The sequence below is a fragment of the Lagopus muta genome, chromosome 19 (assembly GCF_023343835.1).
Source record: "Lagopus muta isolate bLagMut1 chromosome 19, bLagMut1 primary, whole genome shotgun sequence".
In the NCBI taxonomy this organism is placed as follows: Eukaryota; Metazoa; Chordata; class Aves; order Galliformes; family Phasianidae; genus Lagopus; species Lagopus muta.
In genome coordinates this window covers 9,151,394-9,172,264 of record NC_064451.1, presented here as the reverse complement: position 1 = coordinate 9,172,264, position 20,871 = coordinate 9,151,394, and the positions used below count along the sequence as shown (strand labels likewise).

At 37.0% G+C, this 20,871-nt stretch overlaps 1 protein-coding gene across 9 annotated transcripts in view; it reads left to right on the top strand.

Moving 5' to 3' along the window:
• DENND1A (DENN domain containing 1A) overlaps positions 1–20,871 on the top strand; it is a 172,119-nt gene that overhangs the window by 7,195 nt on the left and 144,053 nt on the right. For all 9 annotated transcript variants that reach the window (XM_048966070.1, XM_048966075.1, XM_048966068.1 and 6 more), the window contains exon 3: positions 20,289–20,332. In XM_048966070.1, the coding sequence (XP_048822027.1) occupies positions 20,289–20,332 (44 nt within the window). The remainder of the gene's footprint in view (positions 1–20,288; positions 20,333–20,871) is intronic.

The following is a 20,871-nucleotide window of genomic DNA, read 5'->3' as shown; positions in this document are numbered from 1 at the left end:
GAAAGCTCCCATGTATTACAGATTTCCTAATTAAATTGTACCTTAAAGTTATGCTAGTGATTTTATTTATACATTCATAGATGAACTTGTTTGGATATGTATAGTGTTTTCTTACTTATTTCAGTCTTAATTTTTAGTAAGTTTTCATGATGGGACCTGTGTCTTTGGTATTCTTTTATTCTTTGGAATTATTTTATTCAGTGCATGATTTAAGAGCAAAATAGATGCTTATATGGAATACCATTATTTAACTGATTTTCTTTTCCTGTTTTTAAATCTCATGTAAAGGAAGGAAGAATGCATTCTGTGAGATTATGAAGTCCTTACTTCTGATTTATGCTTTTGTCTTGACATCTTGTAAGATTAAAAATTCATAGACATTGAGGTAAACTACAAGGAACTTTAATTGTTTCTGTTATAAATCATTGCTGCTGGACTTCTGGAAGATCACGTGGCATTCGACACTTTTGATGTAGTGTGTGCTTATGACTGTTACCCTCGAACTGCGTTTGTTATTTTTGAACCTCAGCTATAACATTTATTTTTCTCCACCAGAACTTTTGAGATGCACAGGTAGAAAGAAATGATTAGAGGTTTTGGTTTAAATACCTATCTAAAGAAACCAAAACTGTACTAACCACTTGCTTTCAGTTCTCAAAGCACTTTATGATCTTAAAATTGATGCACATAATTCATCAGAAATGTGTGACGAATTTGAGGATTTTGCTGGGCCTGAGCCAAAGGTTCTCTCTTGTTAGAACGAGCTTTGAGGAGAATTGGAACGTAACTGTCAAACTATTGGTGCAGAAAAAGAATTTGTTAGTCTAAAGTAACAGATCAGAATAGTCTCTAAAGTATGAAAATTTGAAAGTAAATGCTCATAAGAGTAAGGCAGTCCCCCTCCACCCCTATCTGGGAGGACATAGCATGCTTTTGTATGGGGTTTTTGTGTTCTCGCCAAAGCAGACTTTATAAAAGTGTGTCAAAGCTGTAGCTTTGCCATGTAGCGTGCCAAAAGGCCTTTCTCTCCAAGGACCTCATCTTTCATCTTTTTGTGAGTGTAGCATAAATTCTTGCTGTGTGTTCAAGGAAAAAGCTAAAATGGTTTAGTACAGCTAAAGGATTTCTTTCTTTTTTTTTCTTTTTAAATCATGGTAAGTTAGAAGCCTAAATGTGATAGCGTGGACACAGTATAAATGTGTTGGAGTTTAACAAATGTTCACTGGATTAGTAAAGGAAATGTAGTTTATACAACTTCTTTTATGACAGAATTTAAAAGGTCTTGCTGTAGACTCACCATGTGCTTCTTTCTTTTCTTGAAAACATACCACTAAGTTGAAAAGAGAGATGAGTCTTAGAAGGAAACTATTAACTCCGAGGGAGTTTATCTTTGTTTGAGAGAAAGGATGGAATTTGCATTTGAATTGGCTCGGAGAGTAGCATGTACTACTAATCTCGTTCCTACTAGAAGCTTGTGAGTAGTTTAAGTACTTCCTTCTTTACTTTTCATGTTCTAGCCTAGTGTTGTAATAGCTCTTCCCTCTATTCCCCTCCCCTCCAGTACATCGCAAATGTTATAACTGAAATTTATAGAAGTCCTTAACTCTACTGGGAGATATCATGACGTACTTGGGCTCTGAAAGTGTTCTACAGTTGTTACTGTGGTTTCCATGATAGGACTTCTTCAGGTAGAGAGAACTAGCAGTCTTTTGCCTCTGCAGAGTGCACGTACTGCTACCCCTTACCATATTCTCTTTGTCGTAGGTTGTAATTTTAGGTAATGCATCAGTGCCTCCTAAATTTGGTGCATTTTTTTGGACATAAACAAAGTTAGTTCAGTAAGGTTAAGAGTTAGTAATTCAGAAGTTGGCAAACCTTATCCATGCACCCCTAGAGCAACCTTTATTTTGTGAAGTGAAAACATTTTGTTGCTTGAAATCTTCCTGTTATGTATTAGGAAATAGGTAACATTAAATAAGTAACAAAGGAAATACAAAACCCTCCTTTCTGGTAAAAAGGGTTTGAGTTGAACTTGTGCCGTAATTCGGGTACCACGAGTTTTCCTATCCTACCTTTATGGTGCTGTGTCAAACTTCATTAGACATGATTGGAAAAGTAACCTAATCTAAGCATGTGGGAATGGTGATTCTCCTAAGCTGCTGCTTTGTTTTCTGCTTCTTCAATCACTTTTAAGTACCAACAAGGTGGAAGACGTTCACAAAGAACTTACTAGGACTGAAGTAACCAGACCAAGTAGCACTGTCTGAACTATTTTGTTCAAAGGCAGTTTCCAGTTTGAGTTCTAGATATAAATCAAGTACATAATTCACTTTATGAAACATCTTAGAATTTGTCATATTGCAAGTCATCATACATTTTACTTAAAACATTCCTTAGGTATGTTCTTAGCTGATATTGCTAGCGTTAATGAAGAGCAAAAAGCTAGCTGTAATCATGAATGTTCTTCCATTTCTTTAATTTACTTTGTGGGGAGAGATCTGTTGTTCTTTTTGCATCATGCTTTAACTGCTTCTGTCTACAGCCTTTTCTGTTTCAAGTATTTACTAGTCTGCACTGCATTGGTGCTGCTGGCACTGTTTAACTAGAGAGAAAAATTCTGCACAGAAAGTCTTACTCACAAGACTTTAAACTCTTTTGTTGATTTATATATTTTTTAAAGGAGCTTGACATCTTCATCAAGTTCACAGTGGGCCTGCTTTGTTTGCTTTCTCTTGAATGCTTGATAAGATTTTTCTTCTATTGTTTCGTGCAGCAAGGACAGAGCTGGCCATGGCTGAGGTGGTTTTTTTGTAAATCCACAATATGGGCATTGTCTGCTGCTGAATAATTGTGACTGCTTTTTGTACAACCAGAACTAAGGCTTTGGCTGTGAACAGATTCCTTCTTAGCGTGAAAAGAGACTAATCCATGTAAATACAGCCCCAAAATAAAGCTTTACAGAAAAAGGGAAAGGCTGCTAAGCAGGAGGGCAGAGGTCAGCAATTTAACCTTTAACCTAACAAATAAGAAGCATGAAAGTTCCTGAATTGGTTTACAAAGGCGAGCTCCTGTGATCTGTCAGTTTTTCTTTTCACGATAGAGTTGGGTGAGAAAACTGACTGACAGCTAGTGCCTTTTTAACTGCAGGTTGAAATTAACTGCTAAACTGAAACTTTTTAAGAGAGCTTTTTTTAAATGGTTTTAACAAATAATTTTCATTCACTAGCTGTATTTGCATTTTCCTTGAATTCATCGAGGAGTTGGAGTGGTTCTTTTTAAAGAGTCCTTGTGAGATTCAATTTAGATACCAAATGCTACTGAAGCATTCGATATTTCACCATTTGAAGCATTTAAGAATTTGACACAGGCGTCTTGCAATTAACATTAATTATGTTTATGTGCTCCTTTAAAAGTAGGGCTGTTATCCCAATAACTGCAAACAGATTATATTTTGAATGGAGTCAAAAAGTTGTTACGGAGGTGTTGACTTAAATTAAAGGAGTAATTTTAACTGTAGTTCATACTCAGTCACGGAAATTTCCAAGGTGGTTTGTTTTTGTTTGTCCTTATTTAATCACAACAGGTAATCTCATTAAGGAGTGTTAACTTTTGCTTAGTGCATCTGAAATCAGCTGTTAATCTCAGAATAGATGTTTCTGTAACTTGTACAGAACAAAGAACTTTAATTAGAGTGTCATTCAGATGGAAAATAAATAAGAAATAATGACTTTAAAGAAGACTCCCTGTAGGTTAAGAGTAGGGACTTTTTTTTCCCTAATGTTGTAAGCAGTGTCCACACTTGGTCTGCTGACACAGAGGCCAGTAATTCTACCCGGAGAATAAGTTTAACAGGCAAGCAAAGTAAATTCGGTGAAGCAAAAGGTGATCCAGGTCCATTATTGTTCCTTACTCTTTTTGAGTGCTCTAGGCACTACTGACCTGATCCTCTTTGATGTGATGGGTTTTTTTTCATCACGAACAAAAAAAGTGTTCTTTTTTAATTGCGAAGAGTTAGCAAGATGAAGTTACTGTAAAATTATAAGTGTAAAACCAATCCAAGACAACTTTTTTGATCCAGCCATGGTTGTATGTTAAAGAACACAAACACTCCAATTTTTTGTGCTTTCAGAGAATAGCACAGTTTTCTGTATAAAATGCTACTATGTGCTGATTCATAGTTATGGGTCAGTGTGTGGTTCGCTCCCCTGTGTTTGTGAATAACAGAGGTAAGATAGTTTAATCGCAGCATCATATTCTCTTAATATGCTGGCACACTCATTGTCTGTGATTAAGGGCCGTTACCTGCTCTCTGCTGAATTCCCTCATTGATGAGAGAAGGAATTCCAGAAGATGCTCCTGACTTGTGACTGATGAGTGAAGAGTGATTTGGCCCTGCTGTGGCCCTGCAGTTTTGGTAGATCTACCTCTCAAGATTCCAAATGCTGACAGATCAATTAGCTCTTGTGAATGTTATTTTTATGTTTTTTATGTTTGTTTGCTTGTTTGTTTGTTTTTTTTTTAAGACACCTTTAAGTGTTGTTTCTGATAAAACTTATTTCACAGAAGTTGGAACAGAAACTGAGAAAGCTGAACAAGGAATTAAGGGTGAAGAGACCATAGTAAAACAGGAGGGAAGAGCTATTGCCAAAATAATATTCACTGTACCAAAATATGTGATCTGTCCTAGACTTAATTGGCTGTTACACCTGTAGAGTAGGAGCGAAAAGAAACAAAGTAAAACCTTGTTGGGAGTTGTTTTTAGCAGTATTTTTACACACTGAATTCATTCAGGGATTTCATATGCTACTGAAGGGAGCTGAACTAGCAATTCCCATTGCATTCTAATGGGATTTACTGAATCCCATCTTCCTTTAAAGATAAAATATGAGAAATATGTTGAAACGACATAGGAGTATAAATAACAGTAACATTACTTCTTTTGAATTAGTTCTTATATGCTTTTATCCCTTAAGTAAGTAAGTAATTCTTCAGGTATGTCAAGTTGACCTGTAAAATGCTTATATATCTTTGAGATCTTCTGTTTCAAAGACTCTTAAATATATAAATGATTGCTATAGGAAGTAAGTAATAAAAATTCAGATACTGAATTGTGAAGACAAAACAGTTAATTATCACAGTATAGTTACGCAGTAGAATCAGGTGTCCTTCATCTGTTGTAAGATTTGTATTTCACTTAATATTATTCAAACCGTGTTCTTTATTTTTTTGTTAATGACTGTAGGGTGGTGCAGACAAGTAAGGAAAGATAGTAGGACAAGAGAAAAAGATACAGCAGAATGGAAATTGACTCTGAAGAGATTGTAGACCAGAACCAGCCTGTGGTAAAGGGCAGAATCAAACGGTGGTAAAATGCGTCGTTAAAAACCCAAACGAAAACAATAAAAACCCCAACCCTCACCCATAAGCAAATAGACCACTTTCCTTCCAATAAGCGTGAGACAGTCTTCTGAAGCTGCTCTCCACTTGTCCCTATAGTATATCTGATTTTTGTTTTATGTGATGCTTGTCTGTAGATCATTTACTTGGTTTAATTCTAGTGGTCTAGCAAACAAATAAAAGTAGATCACATAGGGCACGAAATTATCTGTAGAACTGTTACCTATGTCCACAAATCTATTAAAACTCATACTTCTAATTATCACATTAATACATTAGTCACGCCATTTTGTCTGGATATGACATTTGCACATGGGAAAATGCTGTAGATGTCTGTGTATCTTGGTCTGTTGTGAATGATGTTCTTACACATTGAAGATAATGCTTGTCCTGCATGTTTGTTGCTTTTACTTTAAGTATCTTAACTTTGTTTTTGAGAATTTGTCTTTGTTTTTGTTTTTAATGATATTAAAAATCATTTTGATTATGGCTTATTAACTGTTCACTGAAAATACGTAGTGCTTCCGTGCGTCTTGGATTCTGTTGGTGCTTTTTAACTGAATAGCTCTTTAAAGTATTTTCTTGTGGAAAGAAGTGCGCTGCTGTGTGCACGCATGGGCAGTATTCATAAATCCGAGTTAGTGAGTAAATAGAGTTATTTAATGGTTCAGTACTTTGTATTTTAACTGTAGAGGTAAAAATTAACAGAATCTCAGTTTGCCACTTGGAGATTGCAAGATATATGCTTTGTTACTCCTGAAATACCAATTGTGATATCTAGCAATGCAGTAGTGATGGTGCTTTTCTTTTATCTATTTCTTGACTGCTTGTTTTACCCTGGATGTGGAATTAGGTCCTTCAGTAAACCAACCTGAATCAGTTCCATACATAGACTTTACCCCTTGGAATGCAGTGGATTCCACATGAACAATTAAAATTGCTATTTATTCACATCGTTTTTAAAATAGTCATACATCCCAATTTTGTTTATCTCCAAGTTTTAAAAACCTAGCGACCTCATTGCAGCTTGACTATAATTACCATGTTTAAACTTCTGTGCATTTTTTAGTTTAAACAGCCTTTGTTTTTTTTTTTTTTTTTACAAAAAGAAAATTAATGAGAAGAGACAAAGAGACATCAAAGAGGTTTTCCCTCTGATTGCAGTGTTAGAAGTTTTGCCTGAAAATAGGTTACATTTCTTCTGTTTTCAGCTGAATCCTCATTAACTTTACATTTTAATGATGTCCAGAGCAAATTATGCCATTACTGTGGATGCCTTAAAGGAAAGCTTAAAGGACACCTTTTTAATGTTTGTTTCTTTATTGGTGGCAGTATTTGTGCCAGTATTATAAACAATGTTGGAATACTAAAAGTAAACCCAGGACATAAAGATGTCTTCTACTTTTTGCCATACGTACAGATAGAGATACATACTATATATGTGGTAGAAGTATCTTCAGTTAATATTTAACACATGTTCAGCATGTTAGGGGGATATCTTCATCACTGCAGAGGAAAAATGTAAATCACGTCCTTTGAAAGAGTTTGCAAATTACTTCTCCATCTTATAATCAGTTTAATTTATAATGATAGAATGGAGAGAAGGATGATGTAACAGAGCTTCTGAATTTTTGTTTTCCTGAGCCTTCAGTGTAGTGGGTGATTGAAATGTTAATGAAGTGATGGTTTGTATTTTTACATTGAGATGAAGCATTATTGGAGAAGTCTGGAATTTCAAATCTTTTGATTTAGGGGGTCAGTATGAGCTCTGGTTCTGTGTTCTAATAACAATAAATAAATGAACTAACAGCCCCAACTCCTTCCAAACAGAGTGTAATAGTGCTGCGTTAACTTTCTTTTTCTGCTTGCCTTCTTTCCTCCTTGCACTGTTCCCCATGTAAGTGTGTGTGTTTGACTGTTCATCATTGAAAAGTAAGACGGTCTGGAAGATCTTGTGGGCAGCTGAGGTTGTCTTTTTTAGTGTCTTCACACCCGGTGTCTGCAAATTGTGAATAGGATCTTTGATTTTTTTTTGGGCTGCACTCTGATCAATAACCTACGTTTGTTTTAAAGTGGAGTTGTAGTGAGGGAGTGGGAGCAGGAAAAAAAAAGGCATGTCCCAAAACTCATCTAATAGAAGTTGAAATCCAGTCGACTTAGTGAAATGTTGTCATTTAAGATTTGAAAGGCTTGTACTTTGTGACTGTATTGCCATAATGGAAATACATTTTTATTTAATCTGATTATTCCTATCAATAGGTTTCTGTTTGGCATGTAATTTTACTGAGGTGGAGTCTTGCTTGCGTATGTTCAGTATTTCTGATCTGTATTTCTGAAAATTTTAATTCCACAATTTGTGTGTTCCAGACGTTAATTCCTGAATGGCTGCCTGTCCACTGTAGCCTTACCAACGTTTGGTGTTGATGTTCCTCTGCAGATACAGCAAAGCTGTTTCTGAGTCAAGCATTACTGCACATGCTTATGGTTAGCTCAGACAAGATGTTCCTGAGAGCTCACATTTGTCTTTTGGTCCTGTAAACTTCACTTTAAGGGTGCTACTGTTTTGTTATTTTCTTTTCCACTGTTTTTTTGTATGGGCACCTCAGAAGTTTTATTTCCTTGACCTATGTATATTTAGGTCTTATGTAAATGATTTTTTTCCTTTTTATTTTAAACTCAAGAAGTTTTTTGCTAAATTGTTTTTTGCCTGGTTAATGCCTTTCTTCAAGCGATGGACAAGTATGGAGGTGTATGATATCTCCATCATCAGTAAATAATAAATAATTCAGGATTCACTAGACAAAAAGTAAAACTAAACGTAACCTTTCTGTTTTGGTATGATTTTTGTTTATTCTTAAAAAAAAAAAAATCTGTAGAAACTGTTCAGATGTCTGAGTTCTCATAATTAAGTATGGCTGACCCAAAGCATGCACAAATCTGATGCATCTTGGATGGTCTCTTATTAGAAAATGGGTTTAATTCTTTCAAGTCACCATAAGCCAGATGCTTGAAAACAGCTTACAGAAGTGCTGACTTAAGTTCCTGGCTTAGTTTATGTCTTTTAGCTTAGATACCTCCTGATGTTAATTTGAACATCATATTATTACAGAAGAAGAGACCGAATGCTGTTTGCTGGCTCTTTTCTTCTCACCCTTATTTTTTAATTATTAGAGAATTCGCAGTAATTTATCTTCAGTTGAGATACACAGTGAAGAATAATGATTAATAAGGTCTGGCTAACAGAGAAATTCACTATTATTTCTTTGGCATACAGGACTTTTGTATAGAATTATGTTAGCAGTAAAAACCTGGCATGTTCCTCCTGGTAACTTACTCTGCAAATATTTGTGGAGTGGCTGTTTCCAACCAGTTATGTGTTAATGATGGTGCAAGGTTGAAACATTCCAGTCATTCATACTCCTGTCCTCCCTGTCTCTTATGTGTTTCTTTGCTCAGCATTTTTGCCATATTTCTTTGCTTTGTTGTGGTCAATTCAGTCAGTATAATAGCAAAGACATTGGCTTTTTTCTTTATGAAAGAATTATGTTAGAGATATACTATAACAGAGATAAGAGCTATTTATGTCCCAAGCTATTGATTTTTAATTAGTGTTGCCTGGGCTCATATATGTTGGCAGAATTGCTAACAGCTTGTGGCATTTTTTAATTCACATCTTCTTTTTGAGTATTTTGACAGTGTCATTCATATCTCATGAAAAAGTACCTTGTCAGGTTAAATGTGTTAAAACACCGAGCAAAAGAAAAAAAAAGAGAATGGAACATAGGGCTGCCTAGAAACCTTGATCCATCGCCAAAGTATTTAAACAATTTAGTGTTTTGGTTTTCTAGCTCCAAGCTGCTTCTCAAATCCCTTGCTAATTAATCCAGTTAATTCTTTGTAGACTAACTGTATGCAGGGCTTTTTCTTGTGCTTGTATCGCTGAGAACCCTGTTTTGTTCAAAGCAAACTTAAGCTCAGTTATAAAGGTTGTAGTAAAAAGGTGAATGCTAGTAGGTGTAAATACAGTGTTTTGACCCTTTGAAATAGGAGTTTGTTTGTGTGTGTAGCTTCTAATTTAATCTTTCATGTTTAAAAATTAAACATATATGTTTGTAGTAAAAATATCATTTAGGAAAAACGAATAGAACCACTATAGAATAATGGTGTGAAGTATTAGTGGTGCGATACTGCAATTACTGATATACGTGTTTACATCTCAAGAAGGAAAATATAGGAAATACTGTTCTCTACTCTGTAATGAATGATGGAATATAGGGGAAATAGCAGTTGGGGATTGAGAGTTCTCAAAAGCGACCTGTTGATTCTTTTCGGTCAGCAGACTGAAGTCCCTTGATTACAGTACAAAAGTGTATAAATTCAGGAGTAGCAGCAAGGATGTGAAGAGCTTGGAAGCCTGATTAGGCGTGGTACGAGCTAATGGGAGAGGAGTGTATCCTCATGTTTGAGGTGTGTTTGTCTGTTAAAAGCAGCTGTCTCCATTGGGCGTACTGTAGTGGTTTAGAGCTTACTTCTTGATTTTAAGAATCATCTTCCTCCTCATTTTCTGCTTATTGATGCTAAATGTTCGGCTGTGTGCAATAACACAATGCTCCCTCTTGGTGTTTTTTTCTACCAAATGCTGTGAGAAAAGCCTCTGAACATTCTTATCTTCTTCTCCATCAGTTCTCTGAGTTATTCTGAGAAGTTGTATCCGAGGACCTTTTGTCTATAGGACACATCTTTCCTTCCTGTCTGTGTAATACTGCTTGTTTTTGCAAATCAGTTATGATGTGCAGATCAAGGAGAATCTGATGGTGCTGCCCCTGTCCCAACAGCTTGCACTTCTCCTTTCTTTGGTCACCATCAATAGATTTGCATGGCAGCACAATGGGAGCTGATGGCCATCTGCGTGCACTTTGCTGCCTTGCAGATAAACCTGTGGAGAGAAAAAAGAGTGGAAGTGGTTTAAAGCTGCATTTTTAGGTTTCCTTTGAAATTTATAGTAAAGGACAAAATATTTTCAGTGGGCAGATTGTCAAGAACTGGCAGTTATGGAAAAAGCCTGAAAATGGGATTTTCTTATGTAATAAAAGTGGGCGGAGACATGATAAGGGAAATAAATGGAATCGGTGGTTTCTGCATACCTGCTTTTCAGGGCTTGTTGTTCAATGAATATAACGTGATCTGTGAAGTGCTTCAACACCGCACCAGGCTGCATGTGGCAGCAGGACACGTGCTTGCACGCGTCTTGGAAGCGCCCAGTATCTTTAAAGATTCCCTGCACGCTCCTGTTTTGCAGTTAAGCGTTCTTTCGATAGCCTTTCATTTTCTGCAGCACCAAAAATACTTTTAAATTTTTTACGGATATGGTAGGTTTCCTGTCTAGTTGCACTGAATATCAGCAAGCTCCTCTTTACATAAAACAAATAACTCTTTGAGCTGTTGGTACTGCTTTAAATGTACTATGCTTCCTTTTTTAGAAGCCATCTTTTATTATAGCATCACACATGGCAGAAAGTGAGCACTGTTAATAGTTGCTGAAAGCATTGCTCATACAAAGTACGTCAGTACTGCGGTGTGCACATACCCACAGTCCTCCCCCAGTGCTGGATGCTGTCTTGGTAATGAACTTTTATTCCAAAAGAGGGAATCTATCTTTTTCTTTCATCTTCTGGTCATTAGGTAGACAAGGTGTGTTTTACCAAATCAAGACCTCTTCCCCTGGACCCTCTTCACTAAATTTTGAATGCTGTTCAAGAAGCTCAACATCCGCCATCGACCCGTCTGACTCCACAGAAAGTTTTTGCAGGAGAGCGTATTGAACGCTTTCCCTGTTTTTACGAGCTTTCTTCTCATGCAGTGCCTTGGCTTGTAGGCTTTCACAGCATGCAGTGATGTAGCTGTTGTTGATGCTCACTCTGACCAGTCCAGTCTGTTTCTTAACTCTTTTTCTGTTTACTGACCCTTACAAGTTTGCAGTAACATTTTGGTAGGATGAAGAGTGCTAATATGGCTGATAAGTTGAGATAGGAGTGTTATGCAGTTGAAGTTGAAACAAAAACATGAAATTAAGTACTGAAGGGCACAAGGTTATGTTCTTAAGTGTACAAACAAGGTGATTATTGCTAATTCATACGTGAACTTGCTTGCCTTAAAACGTAGTAGTCGTTTAGATTTCAGTAGTTGTAACAAAATTAAGCATGACTCTCTAAGGAAGTGTACACTCTTGTAGAAACCACAACATGCTATTACTGCTCTTCATTAAAATGTCTCCTGAAAAATGCTATACTGCCACTTTTCTGTGGCACAATTTCATTGTTGATAGTATCTGTTCAATGCCATTTGAATAACTAAAGCATTCTGAAATAAACAGAGAGAGAATTTCAGAAATTTTGAAGCTCTGAAAACCCAGAATGGTTCAGAAGAGCTTTTATATATGATCTTATATTGCTTTTCAAGGAGGTTCCCATAAGAGGAGGCATTTGTGCAGATCAATAAAGCACAGCAGTCATTGGGAGCAGGTGTACTCTACTGAAGTAACACGTGGTAACTTTGAAACTGAAACTGGTTTGATACTATCAATATTGAGAGTATGAAAGTAAGGTCAGAGTTTTAGACACTGCAAAGTTACATAGCTTGAGGCTTAGAAATCAGTATTCACTGTTGCATGTTTAACAAAGAAGGTATTCTCTGTGTAGTTTAGCCAATTATGCAACTGCAGAAGAGTTGTGGTTTACTGTGGATTTTTTTTGTTTGTTTTTTATTATAATACTTCAAGAGCTTATGGTTGGCTGGAACACTTCTGTTCAAGTGCTTTTTCAATCAGTTCAGATTAAACTTGAAATGTGATGGTCTGTGTGGCAGCAAATATATTTATACAGTGCCTGGTAGGTATTTGACTAATAATATGTCTATCAGAATTTATGATGGTAGAATTTGAGAAACTGGATTTTTTTTAGAGGTGTTACTCTGTCAAGCGTTCTGTAATATGTGGTGAAAATAATGCAGTTTGGAAAATGTTTTAAGGTTTATAAACAATTTTATAGTAATGAAGGGTCTGGAAGTACGTTGGAAAATGCCGTTTGTTTTTGTTAATAAAGTCTTTAAGCTTTTTGTAATGTAGTTGATTGATTGCAATGGCCATGTGGTTTTATGTGTGCTTCTTTTAATATAGTATTCCTAAAAAGCAATATTGCATTAAAATGTTGTTCCCGGCCTTCTTCAAAGTAACAAAGAGAATTTAAAATTAGCTGGCTGACACAGGAAAGTAGGAAATGTGACATTATGCAAAAATTTATCTTAAAATTAATTGAGTGACAGTGCTTATTAACGTGCCATTGTTATGTATGAATTATGTTGGCTATAAACTGTCACTTTGCGAATATAAATCTCATATTTTTGCTTTAAAAAGCTGACATGAATAAATACATTCTGGCACTACGTATGCTTGACCATTCAGCAAAAACAATCTTGGGGAAGCAGATCAGCGTACATAAGCGATGCTGAAATACACGCCTTGTAAATATTAAAGAGGGAGACTGTTTCTTGTAAACACGTCAGCTCGCCGGTTGCTTTGGTCTTACCTTGCGTAACTTGAGAATTTGCATTCTGGAAACATAAGCTAAATTGACAGATTTATGCAGTCACCACTTGTGTCTGGTACTGAACTCTGGACGATGCACTAACTCTGCGTTACTGTTTGCTGTGTGCTAGCTACATATGATGGGCCGTTTATTTTGCTTTCTTTATTGCTTCTGAGAGTTAAGAAAAATTGTAACTTGTAAATTCTGCCCTGGGTGGTGCTGGCACTTCCAGATCGCCACGTGGAATCGTAGGATGAAATATGAGTTAACTATTTCCTAGGACACAGAGTGCTTGCCAGCTGCTGTTGAAGCGAAGAGGCTGTCACCAGGCAACTCTACTGCCTCAGAATATAAATGCAAAGTGGCAGGAGAGAATCAGATTTGGTGTTGGTGGCCTGAGCAGATCTCCTTTAAATTTATAGTGCACTGAAACGGTTATAAGAAAAACAATCCTCATTAAAAAGAAATTAATGATTTTTTTTTTTTTTTTTTCCGAATTGAAGTCCTACCTAAGTGATGTGCTTCTATTCAGCTTCTATAGTTACTTTTCTATAATTATTACTAGTCTGTAAAACGTTTTGGAATGCTTTGTATTTTATTCCATAAGCCCAGCTTTTTGGCTTCTTGAACACTGAATTAGGATGTTACCTAATGGCATTTTTATAAATTATAGTTTCTGTGTAATTAGACTAAAGTTACAGGAGGGGAAACAAAAAAAGAAATGAAAAGCCTAATTCATTTGAAATTGACTCCTTCCTGGACTCCTGGAGTTTGGCTTAGTTTTCCAATGATACTGAATTTCCAGGTTCACTGAAGAACAGCTGGTAATGAAGAGAAACGTTCACTTAAGTGCATAGTGAAACAAACTCAAAATATGTCAACCATACCTTAATGTGGGCTGGAGGTATTACCAGAGTAATTAACAAGAAATTAATCTGTACTATAATGTGATGGATTTTATGCTGATTTCTTGACATGGACGTAGTAAAAGAAGTTGCAAATTCAGTATAGAGGTAATTCCCCAACTGTATTTCGTGCACAGTATGCTGTGCCTAGCATCACTGCTCATTCACATCTGTGACAGAAAGAATTGGTAAGGTTTTGATTGAAGTTGGCACCATTCCATTTGAGAACTCAAATCATTAAAGAGTAGCTGTTGAAGTTGGAGACAGTATCTTATAAAAGGGTCTAACTAGTCTGATGCACAACTGTCTAATATCCTTTTACTTATCATTTATCCTATCTTGACTCTGACACATTTTCTTCAGTCCATTGTTTCTTGATTTGTTGCTCTTACAGCTTGATGCCCTGCAGGGGAGGAGCTGAACTTGTTCCTTGAGAGGCAAAGGAGTTCATGCTGCAGAAAATGTTTAAAATAATATAAATTGAGTTGACTGTTTAGTTTCAGGGCTCGTGGTTATGCTTATGTTACCATTTAGATCAGACCTAACTGTGTGCTTTTCCTGATTCTCCAACACCCACTTATTGTGTGATGCGTTGGTTTTTCAAATGGTATTGAAACGGAGAAGATTCTTTTGAACTCATAACCATGGCAGAGGAAAATGGATGTATTGTTCTTAATGTCTGCTACCTTTCTGCAATGAAGTGTGTGTGGTGCTAAATATCTTCTAAATGATAGTTGGGGCAGAGCAGTGGCTTGAAGTGACAGCAACTCCCAGCCAGTTACATGGTAAGAGGAAACAAATGAAGCCCCAAGGCAATTGAAGTTTTCCCGTGTTTTTATCTGAGAAGCAAGTGCTGTTTCTGTCTTGTACATGAAGTACTTCAGTGTTTTAACAGGTTTGTAAAATGGGCTTAAGCAAGATGCTCATAGGTGGAAAGTTGGATTGAATGCTAGAAGCAGTGGAAGACTCGTGTTTAAATCTTGTGAGACTTGCTTGTGCAGGTTGATAAATAGATGTTAGAAGATGATTTGATGGTTCATTTGGTCTGACTGGGTTGCTGAAACTTTAGGGCAACTTTCACAGGGACAGTGTGATCTGCTTCAGACAAAAAACAGAGGAATTTACAGAGAAAATGAACTCACTGAGCTCTTTTGCTGCTGTTGGGTTCTTGCATGTAATGACAGTCTTTAGCTGTGCGACTTGGGTATGAGATCTAGATGGCCATAAGTTTGACACTGACTCTTCTAGAGGCTTTCTTCCTTGCTTGCTTCTGTTCAGCCTGTGTGTGAGAAAGTCACACAAGTTTATTCCCAGGACTAAACAAGGTATGTGCCATCCAGTTCATAAACAGCACAGTTGTGCATGCTGGTATTTTCATATTTTGGGGTAGTTTCGTTGTGTTGCTGGCAGTATTTGTGTTTTATGTATGGCTCTTTGTGTGTGCATTTTTTGTTTTTTTTTTTTTTTTCTTTTAACATAGTTCATAAGGTATTACTATAGAATTTTCTTCTGTCCTTTGGTTGTTTTCTTTACCTTACACTTTCAGAGTTAAGGAATGCTTCAAAAAGAAAAATTGAAGTCATAAAAGCTTTATATCCAGGCAAAAAATCATTTTATAGGTGTTTCTTTGCTGAACTTGTTCTGAGGCTTCTTGTCTGGCTGACGTGTGTGCGTGCCTAAATTTCTCCTCTCGTTTTTTCCACTCCCCTCTTTTTCCTCCTCCCCTTTTCTCTCCCACCCTGAGATGCTCTCTGCATGCCAAGCTTGCAGCAGTTTAGGGGCAAGTCCAAGTGTCCGGCTGTACTGCGTGCAGGACATCAGGAAGTCTGCAGAGGTTTGGAAAAAAGTTTCAATTACTTTTTCACTGTGCCATATAAGTACTATAATGTGTACTGGGTGTTGAAATTAAAGTTGCTCTGAATGGAATTCCATTTCATTTTAGCAGGACAACAGCAACAACACCAAAAGCATGACTTTAATCATTAAGTTAGGAGAAAGAAAGAAGTAATTCTCTCTGCATAATAAACTTGAACCTACTATATCTGAATGATTTGTAGCCATTGTGGAATACATTGACTTATTTATTTTTCTGCACAAGGAAGCTGTGCTGCATTTTGTGTGGTTAACTGGGGGAAATATTTTCTGATGATTGTTTGAAGAACTTCCCTGGCTCTGTAGTTTCTGGACTCTTCAAATGCAGACTAATTTGAGATGCACTATTTTTAGATGTAATTAATCATGCTTCTTTTAAAAGCAAAACTCTTCGTCTTTGATGAAAAGTTGAGAGCGAAAGAGCATCGTAGTTACAGTAATATGCCATTGTAGCATATTCCCATCCCGTCATCTGGCAGATTAAATCAGGTTACAGCACGGATTGACATCCGGGATGTTGAGGAGGGGAAGGTAGAGTCTTAAATGCCATAAAATTGAACAGTCAGGAAATTCTTATACTCCAATTAGCTGTGGACTGTATATTCTGTACCTGGCTTCTCATTGAATGTGACTCTGTAGGGTAAGGCTGTTATAATTTCAGAACTTTGAAACATGGTGAACTCAGTGTGTTCATGTAGTGTGGAGCCATGGGTTTGGTCTGTCCCTTCACCAATGTTCCGTAAATAGCTGGCCAAACTGTACCAAGCTGAAAGGCTGCTGTGACAGTTGTAGAAAAATTGTACTCTTCTGTCACAGGAAACCAGCGTTGTCTTTTATCCCTCATTTTCAAAATGAAAAGTGTATTCAGTGAGAGAAATTTCACATGCTGTTAATGTGAGAAGTGACTCAGCTGTCCTGTTGGTAGTTTCCCTAAAAACCGCCTCTTAAAAACAGCGACAGAGGAAGCAGCTTCAAAAATAACCGCGTGGTTTGTTTTGTTTGTGTGTTGTTTTGTTTGTGTGTTTTTTAACTGGTTCTCCCTAAAAGAGAGCATCTGTTGTGGGTAATACAGAACAGTGGATCTGTAGGTTTTGGCCAAACTGCATTTTATGGGCAGGAGCTGCTTTGCATGGAGCTGTATCCTCTGGGAAGGGAGTTTGCAATGATGTTCGTGAGGTTGGTAAGTGAACCTGCTCTGACTTCCACGAAGTCACTCAGGAAACATAGGGAAGTTCACGGCATTGGATTAAATCTCCTTAACATGAGTATAAACATTAGCAGTAAAATGAATTTGACTTTTCTTAGTGCAGTTTTATTCTGAGATCTGTCCCTTTATCTTTCATTGCATTTGTACCCATACAGGAGGGGAGGCTGCAAATAAGACAGTGTGTTTTAGTTTCCTTTTGGAATAGTATATACATTCTGCTTTACATTTGTTACAGCCTAGGAATTTCCAGGGCAGTGTTTCAACATGCTGTTAATACTCATATTTTGTCAGCAGTTGCTAATGGCAGAAATGCAAATCTTGTCATCTTTTGTGAGCCGAAACTTACAAAATCAGACGTGATAAACATAAACGTGAGATAACTGCTACCATCAATGCAGAAGTTCAACCTGTGGCACAATTTGAAGTTTATCTTGTGAACCAGTTCCATAATTCGTATGACATTTTTCTTGACGTGAGCTTTCACTTTGTCTGTTCATTGGTTTGCAGTGTGTCCTTCTGCTGACCTGAGCTTTTAATGCTTTGTAACTGTGGATGACTGGTGCAGTGGAAGTCTTCAAGCTCTGTACTTCATTGACTATGGAAGATGTTGGTTAGAAGGATTTCAGGCTGTCTGTTCCTCCGATGTTTGCAAATGGATTAGACTTCTCTGAGCTTGGGAGAAGTTTCTTACATGTGTTTACTTCTAACCTCTAATAAGTGCTCAATGTGAAGGATTTTTTATTGTCTGGAGATGAGGAGCTACACCTCCTCCATTCAGTCTGCATACAGCGTGCAAGGCAAATTAACGTTAGTCCGAGTGTTAAAGGATTTTAAGTTAGTTTAGGCTGATGGGCAAAGTTGGCAGTCAGTTAGGAAATATTTGGTTAAAACATGGGCATGTGAGCACTGAGATGTATTTTGCTGATGCTTGTGGTGGTTATTGAAGTAGAATGCTGAACTCCTGTTTGAGCTGCCTTTCTGTGTTCCTCAGTTTGTATGCTTGTTCTCCCCTGTTTTGAAGAATTTGGAGATTGTGGCTGTTGTGATTTAGAGCAGGTATAGATAATGAGGTAGCTTGTGCTTTTTTTTTTCTCAATGGAGAGCCAACCATACTGAGTCCTGTTTGTTTTATAGATCTTTTATGTTGTAAAGACAGTGTCTGTCTGAGTTTATTGTGTATCTAAGCAGGGTTGAAAACACCTCTTAAAGAAAGATTGTATCAGCAGTGAAGAATAGAGAAAGCTAAGAAAGCTGTAACAATGTGTGAGGTGTTCTCTTTCCATTGTATAGTGTTTTCCAAATAAAGATACTGAAAGTTTAGTAAACATTCCCAGACCATTTAAAAGCTGAAATGACTGAGCGGATGCAGTATAAAATATACAGTACTTGTAAAAATGTGCTGACGTGCAAGCATGTGGTAGCCAGGTGTAAATTAAAGGTGACTTTCTCAACTGTAGGGTTCCAGATGATGTGGACTAGTTGTTTGGATGCTGCTGTGAGACGTATCATCAGAAGCAGACTGTATCCAAACCATATATCCCAGTGTCTTAACTAACCGAGGTTATCAGGAGTGATTCCACCAAGCACTTTGTGCATCTGACTTTGTATTTCTGGTTTTTCCACTGAAATTTGTGGATGAGAAATGAAGTTAAATTTCATGCATCATGAATTTAATTAATTTCTTCTAATATATGCAGTTGATTGACATGGAAAGCTTTTATTTATATTGAAAACGCGTAGCTTGTCATGTGTTGTTGCAGTGTTCTCAATACATGCTCTCAGGGTTTATGTAAGTAGATCATTCCATCTTACCAACAAGTCCTTGCTTTGCCGAAATGTAGGATGTGTTGTGCTGTAAATTGTTACTTGGAAGACTTGTGTCCAAGGGGCTGCTGTGCGAGTTCAGCTGCGTTCATGTTTGCGCGCTTGGCATAATGCATTTTACCTGTGTAGAGAGGAAAGAATTTTCAGGCTAAGGTTTTAAAAGGCAATTTCTTGCTTTGCAGTTTGTTAATGTAGAGGGATTTGCTCATATACATACGTGAAATTCAGTGTATTATGTATGTAATTGTATGTGTTAAAGCTAAGCACCTGAATATCTGAAAAATTAAGCTAGAAAGTTGTCTATCATTGTACAATCTTGCTGTGATGCTGACTTGATTGCAGTTAGCAAAGGTTTGCACCTGCCAGCAATTGAGTTGCCCAGCTCAACTAAAATGAACTTTGTCATTGAAAATCTAGTGTGGTACGACTCTGAAACAGCAGTGGAAGGTGTATGTGTCATAAAATGAGTCACTGCCCCCCCACAGGAGCCGTAGATACAATGTGGTGTGACAGTAATTGAACAGTAGAGATTGTGTATGCAACATCCCTCCGACATAACGTTTCTGGAAACATTGTACAAAGAGTGCAGAATCTGGTGGGCATAGCCCTGTGCTGAGCTGCAGCTACCCAAAGCAATGGAATTTGTGCAAGTGGTAGAAGCTGCATAGTGTGCTGGTTGATTTTTCTCTGCATTACGTGCATTATGCTTCTTATTCTGAACTGTTATGTGATCTTTGTATGGTTTGTTGTTGTTGTTGTTTTTAATAATTAAAAAATTCCTTTGTAGTAAGGACTCTGGCCTTCTCAGCCATATTCCTTTGAAAAATGACTGGCTTTGAAGAGTGCTCTTTTAAATAGGTTGTCATATAAATAATTTCAATCATGGTATTTTGTGGTTTTATGAACATCTCTAAGTTAAATGTAACGTAACTTCTCAGGATATTACCATGATGCTTTTTCTGACAATCCAAAGGAATAAGGACATTGCATCGGTCTGAGTGCATCTGATGTTTGTTAACCTGGTGGTTCAGGGCTGTATTAGTTAGCTCTTTCAAATTCCAGATGTATATATACACATTTTTTCCTGAGTGTAGCTTTCTCTAGAAACACTAACTTGAAGCAATTTTTTACTTCTGTTAGAAACATAGTGCACGAGGTAACAGACTAAAATTCAGTGTAGCACCAAGATGTCTTATAAAGTCATTAATATATAAATTGACTTGTAACCATACATTTGTATGTGTGCGTATGGTCACAGATCTTGATGACTTTGTGCATTTTGTGTGTGTATGTTCTGTATACACTTTGTGTCTTTCTGGAGGAGGGTAAAGGCAGAGCCTTGAAAAGTCCTTCCCTGCACTTATCAACATAGCAGCCTCAGCTGCCCTTCTTGGATCCCCTGCCAGGGTTGCTATCATCTTCTGATCAAATATTAATGTGTGATTCTCTGCTTGCTCACTAATCCAAAGCCAATTAATATTATCTGTCAATTATTTACAGATCCTGAGGTGCGGAGGCAATTCCCAGAGGACTACAGTGACCAGGTTTGGAATGCGTAATTAATTTTTTACATGACAAAATTTATTTCAGGGTTGTACAACATATTATTGCTGCTCTTTTTACTGAAAGAGATAAATGCATTCTTTGAAAGAAAAAGAAGCTGTAATTGGGGAAAGAGGATAAAAACATTTTCACGTTGAAAGTAGAAAATGAAAGAATTTTGGATCTCATAAGATTGTTTTACAATCTTGCTTTTACAGTCAAATATGAGCATGGGAAGAAAATTCATTAATAAATTTCAGCTTTTGCCTTTAGGTGCCACAGTCTGCAGTTTGTTTGACAGTCCTCACTTCGTTGTCTGAAAGGTTTATGGCTGTGTTTAACAGGGCACCTGGCTCTACTGTGCATTTCTACAATTCTTGCTGATTGTGCATTCTGTAGTCTGGTTCAAAAAGATGATCTGAAACTGCCTGTGCAGGTGGAATGCGCAGGTAGAAGGTACAGATATTTATTGCTTAGCTTATACACAGATCTCTAATTGACTTTGAAATTAGCAACTTCGAATTACCCTGTGTTTTACTGG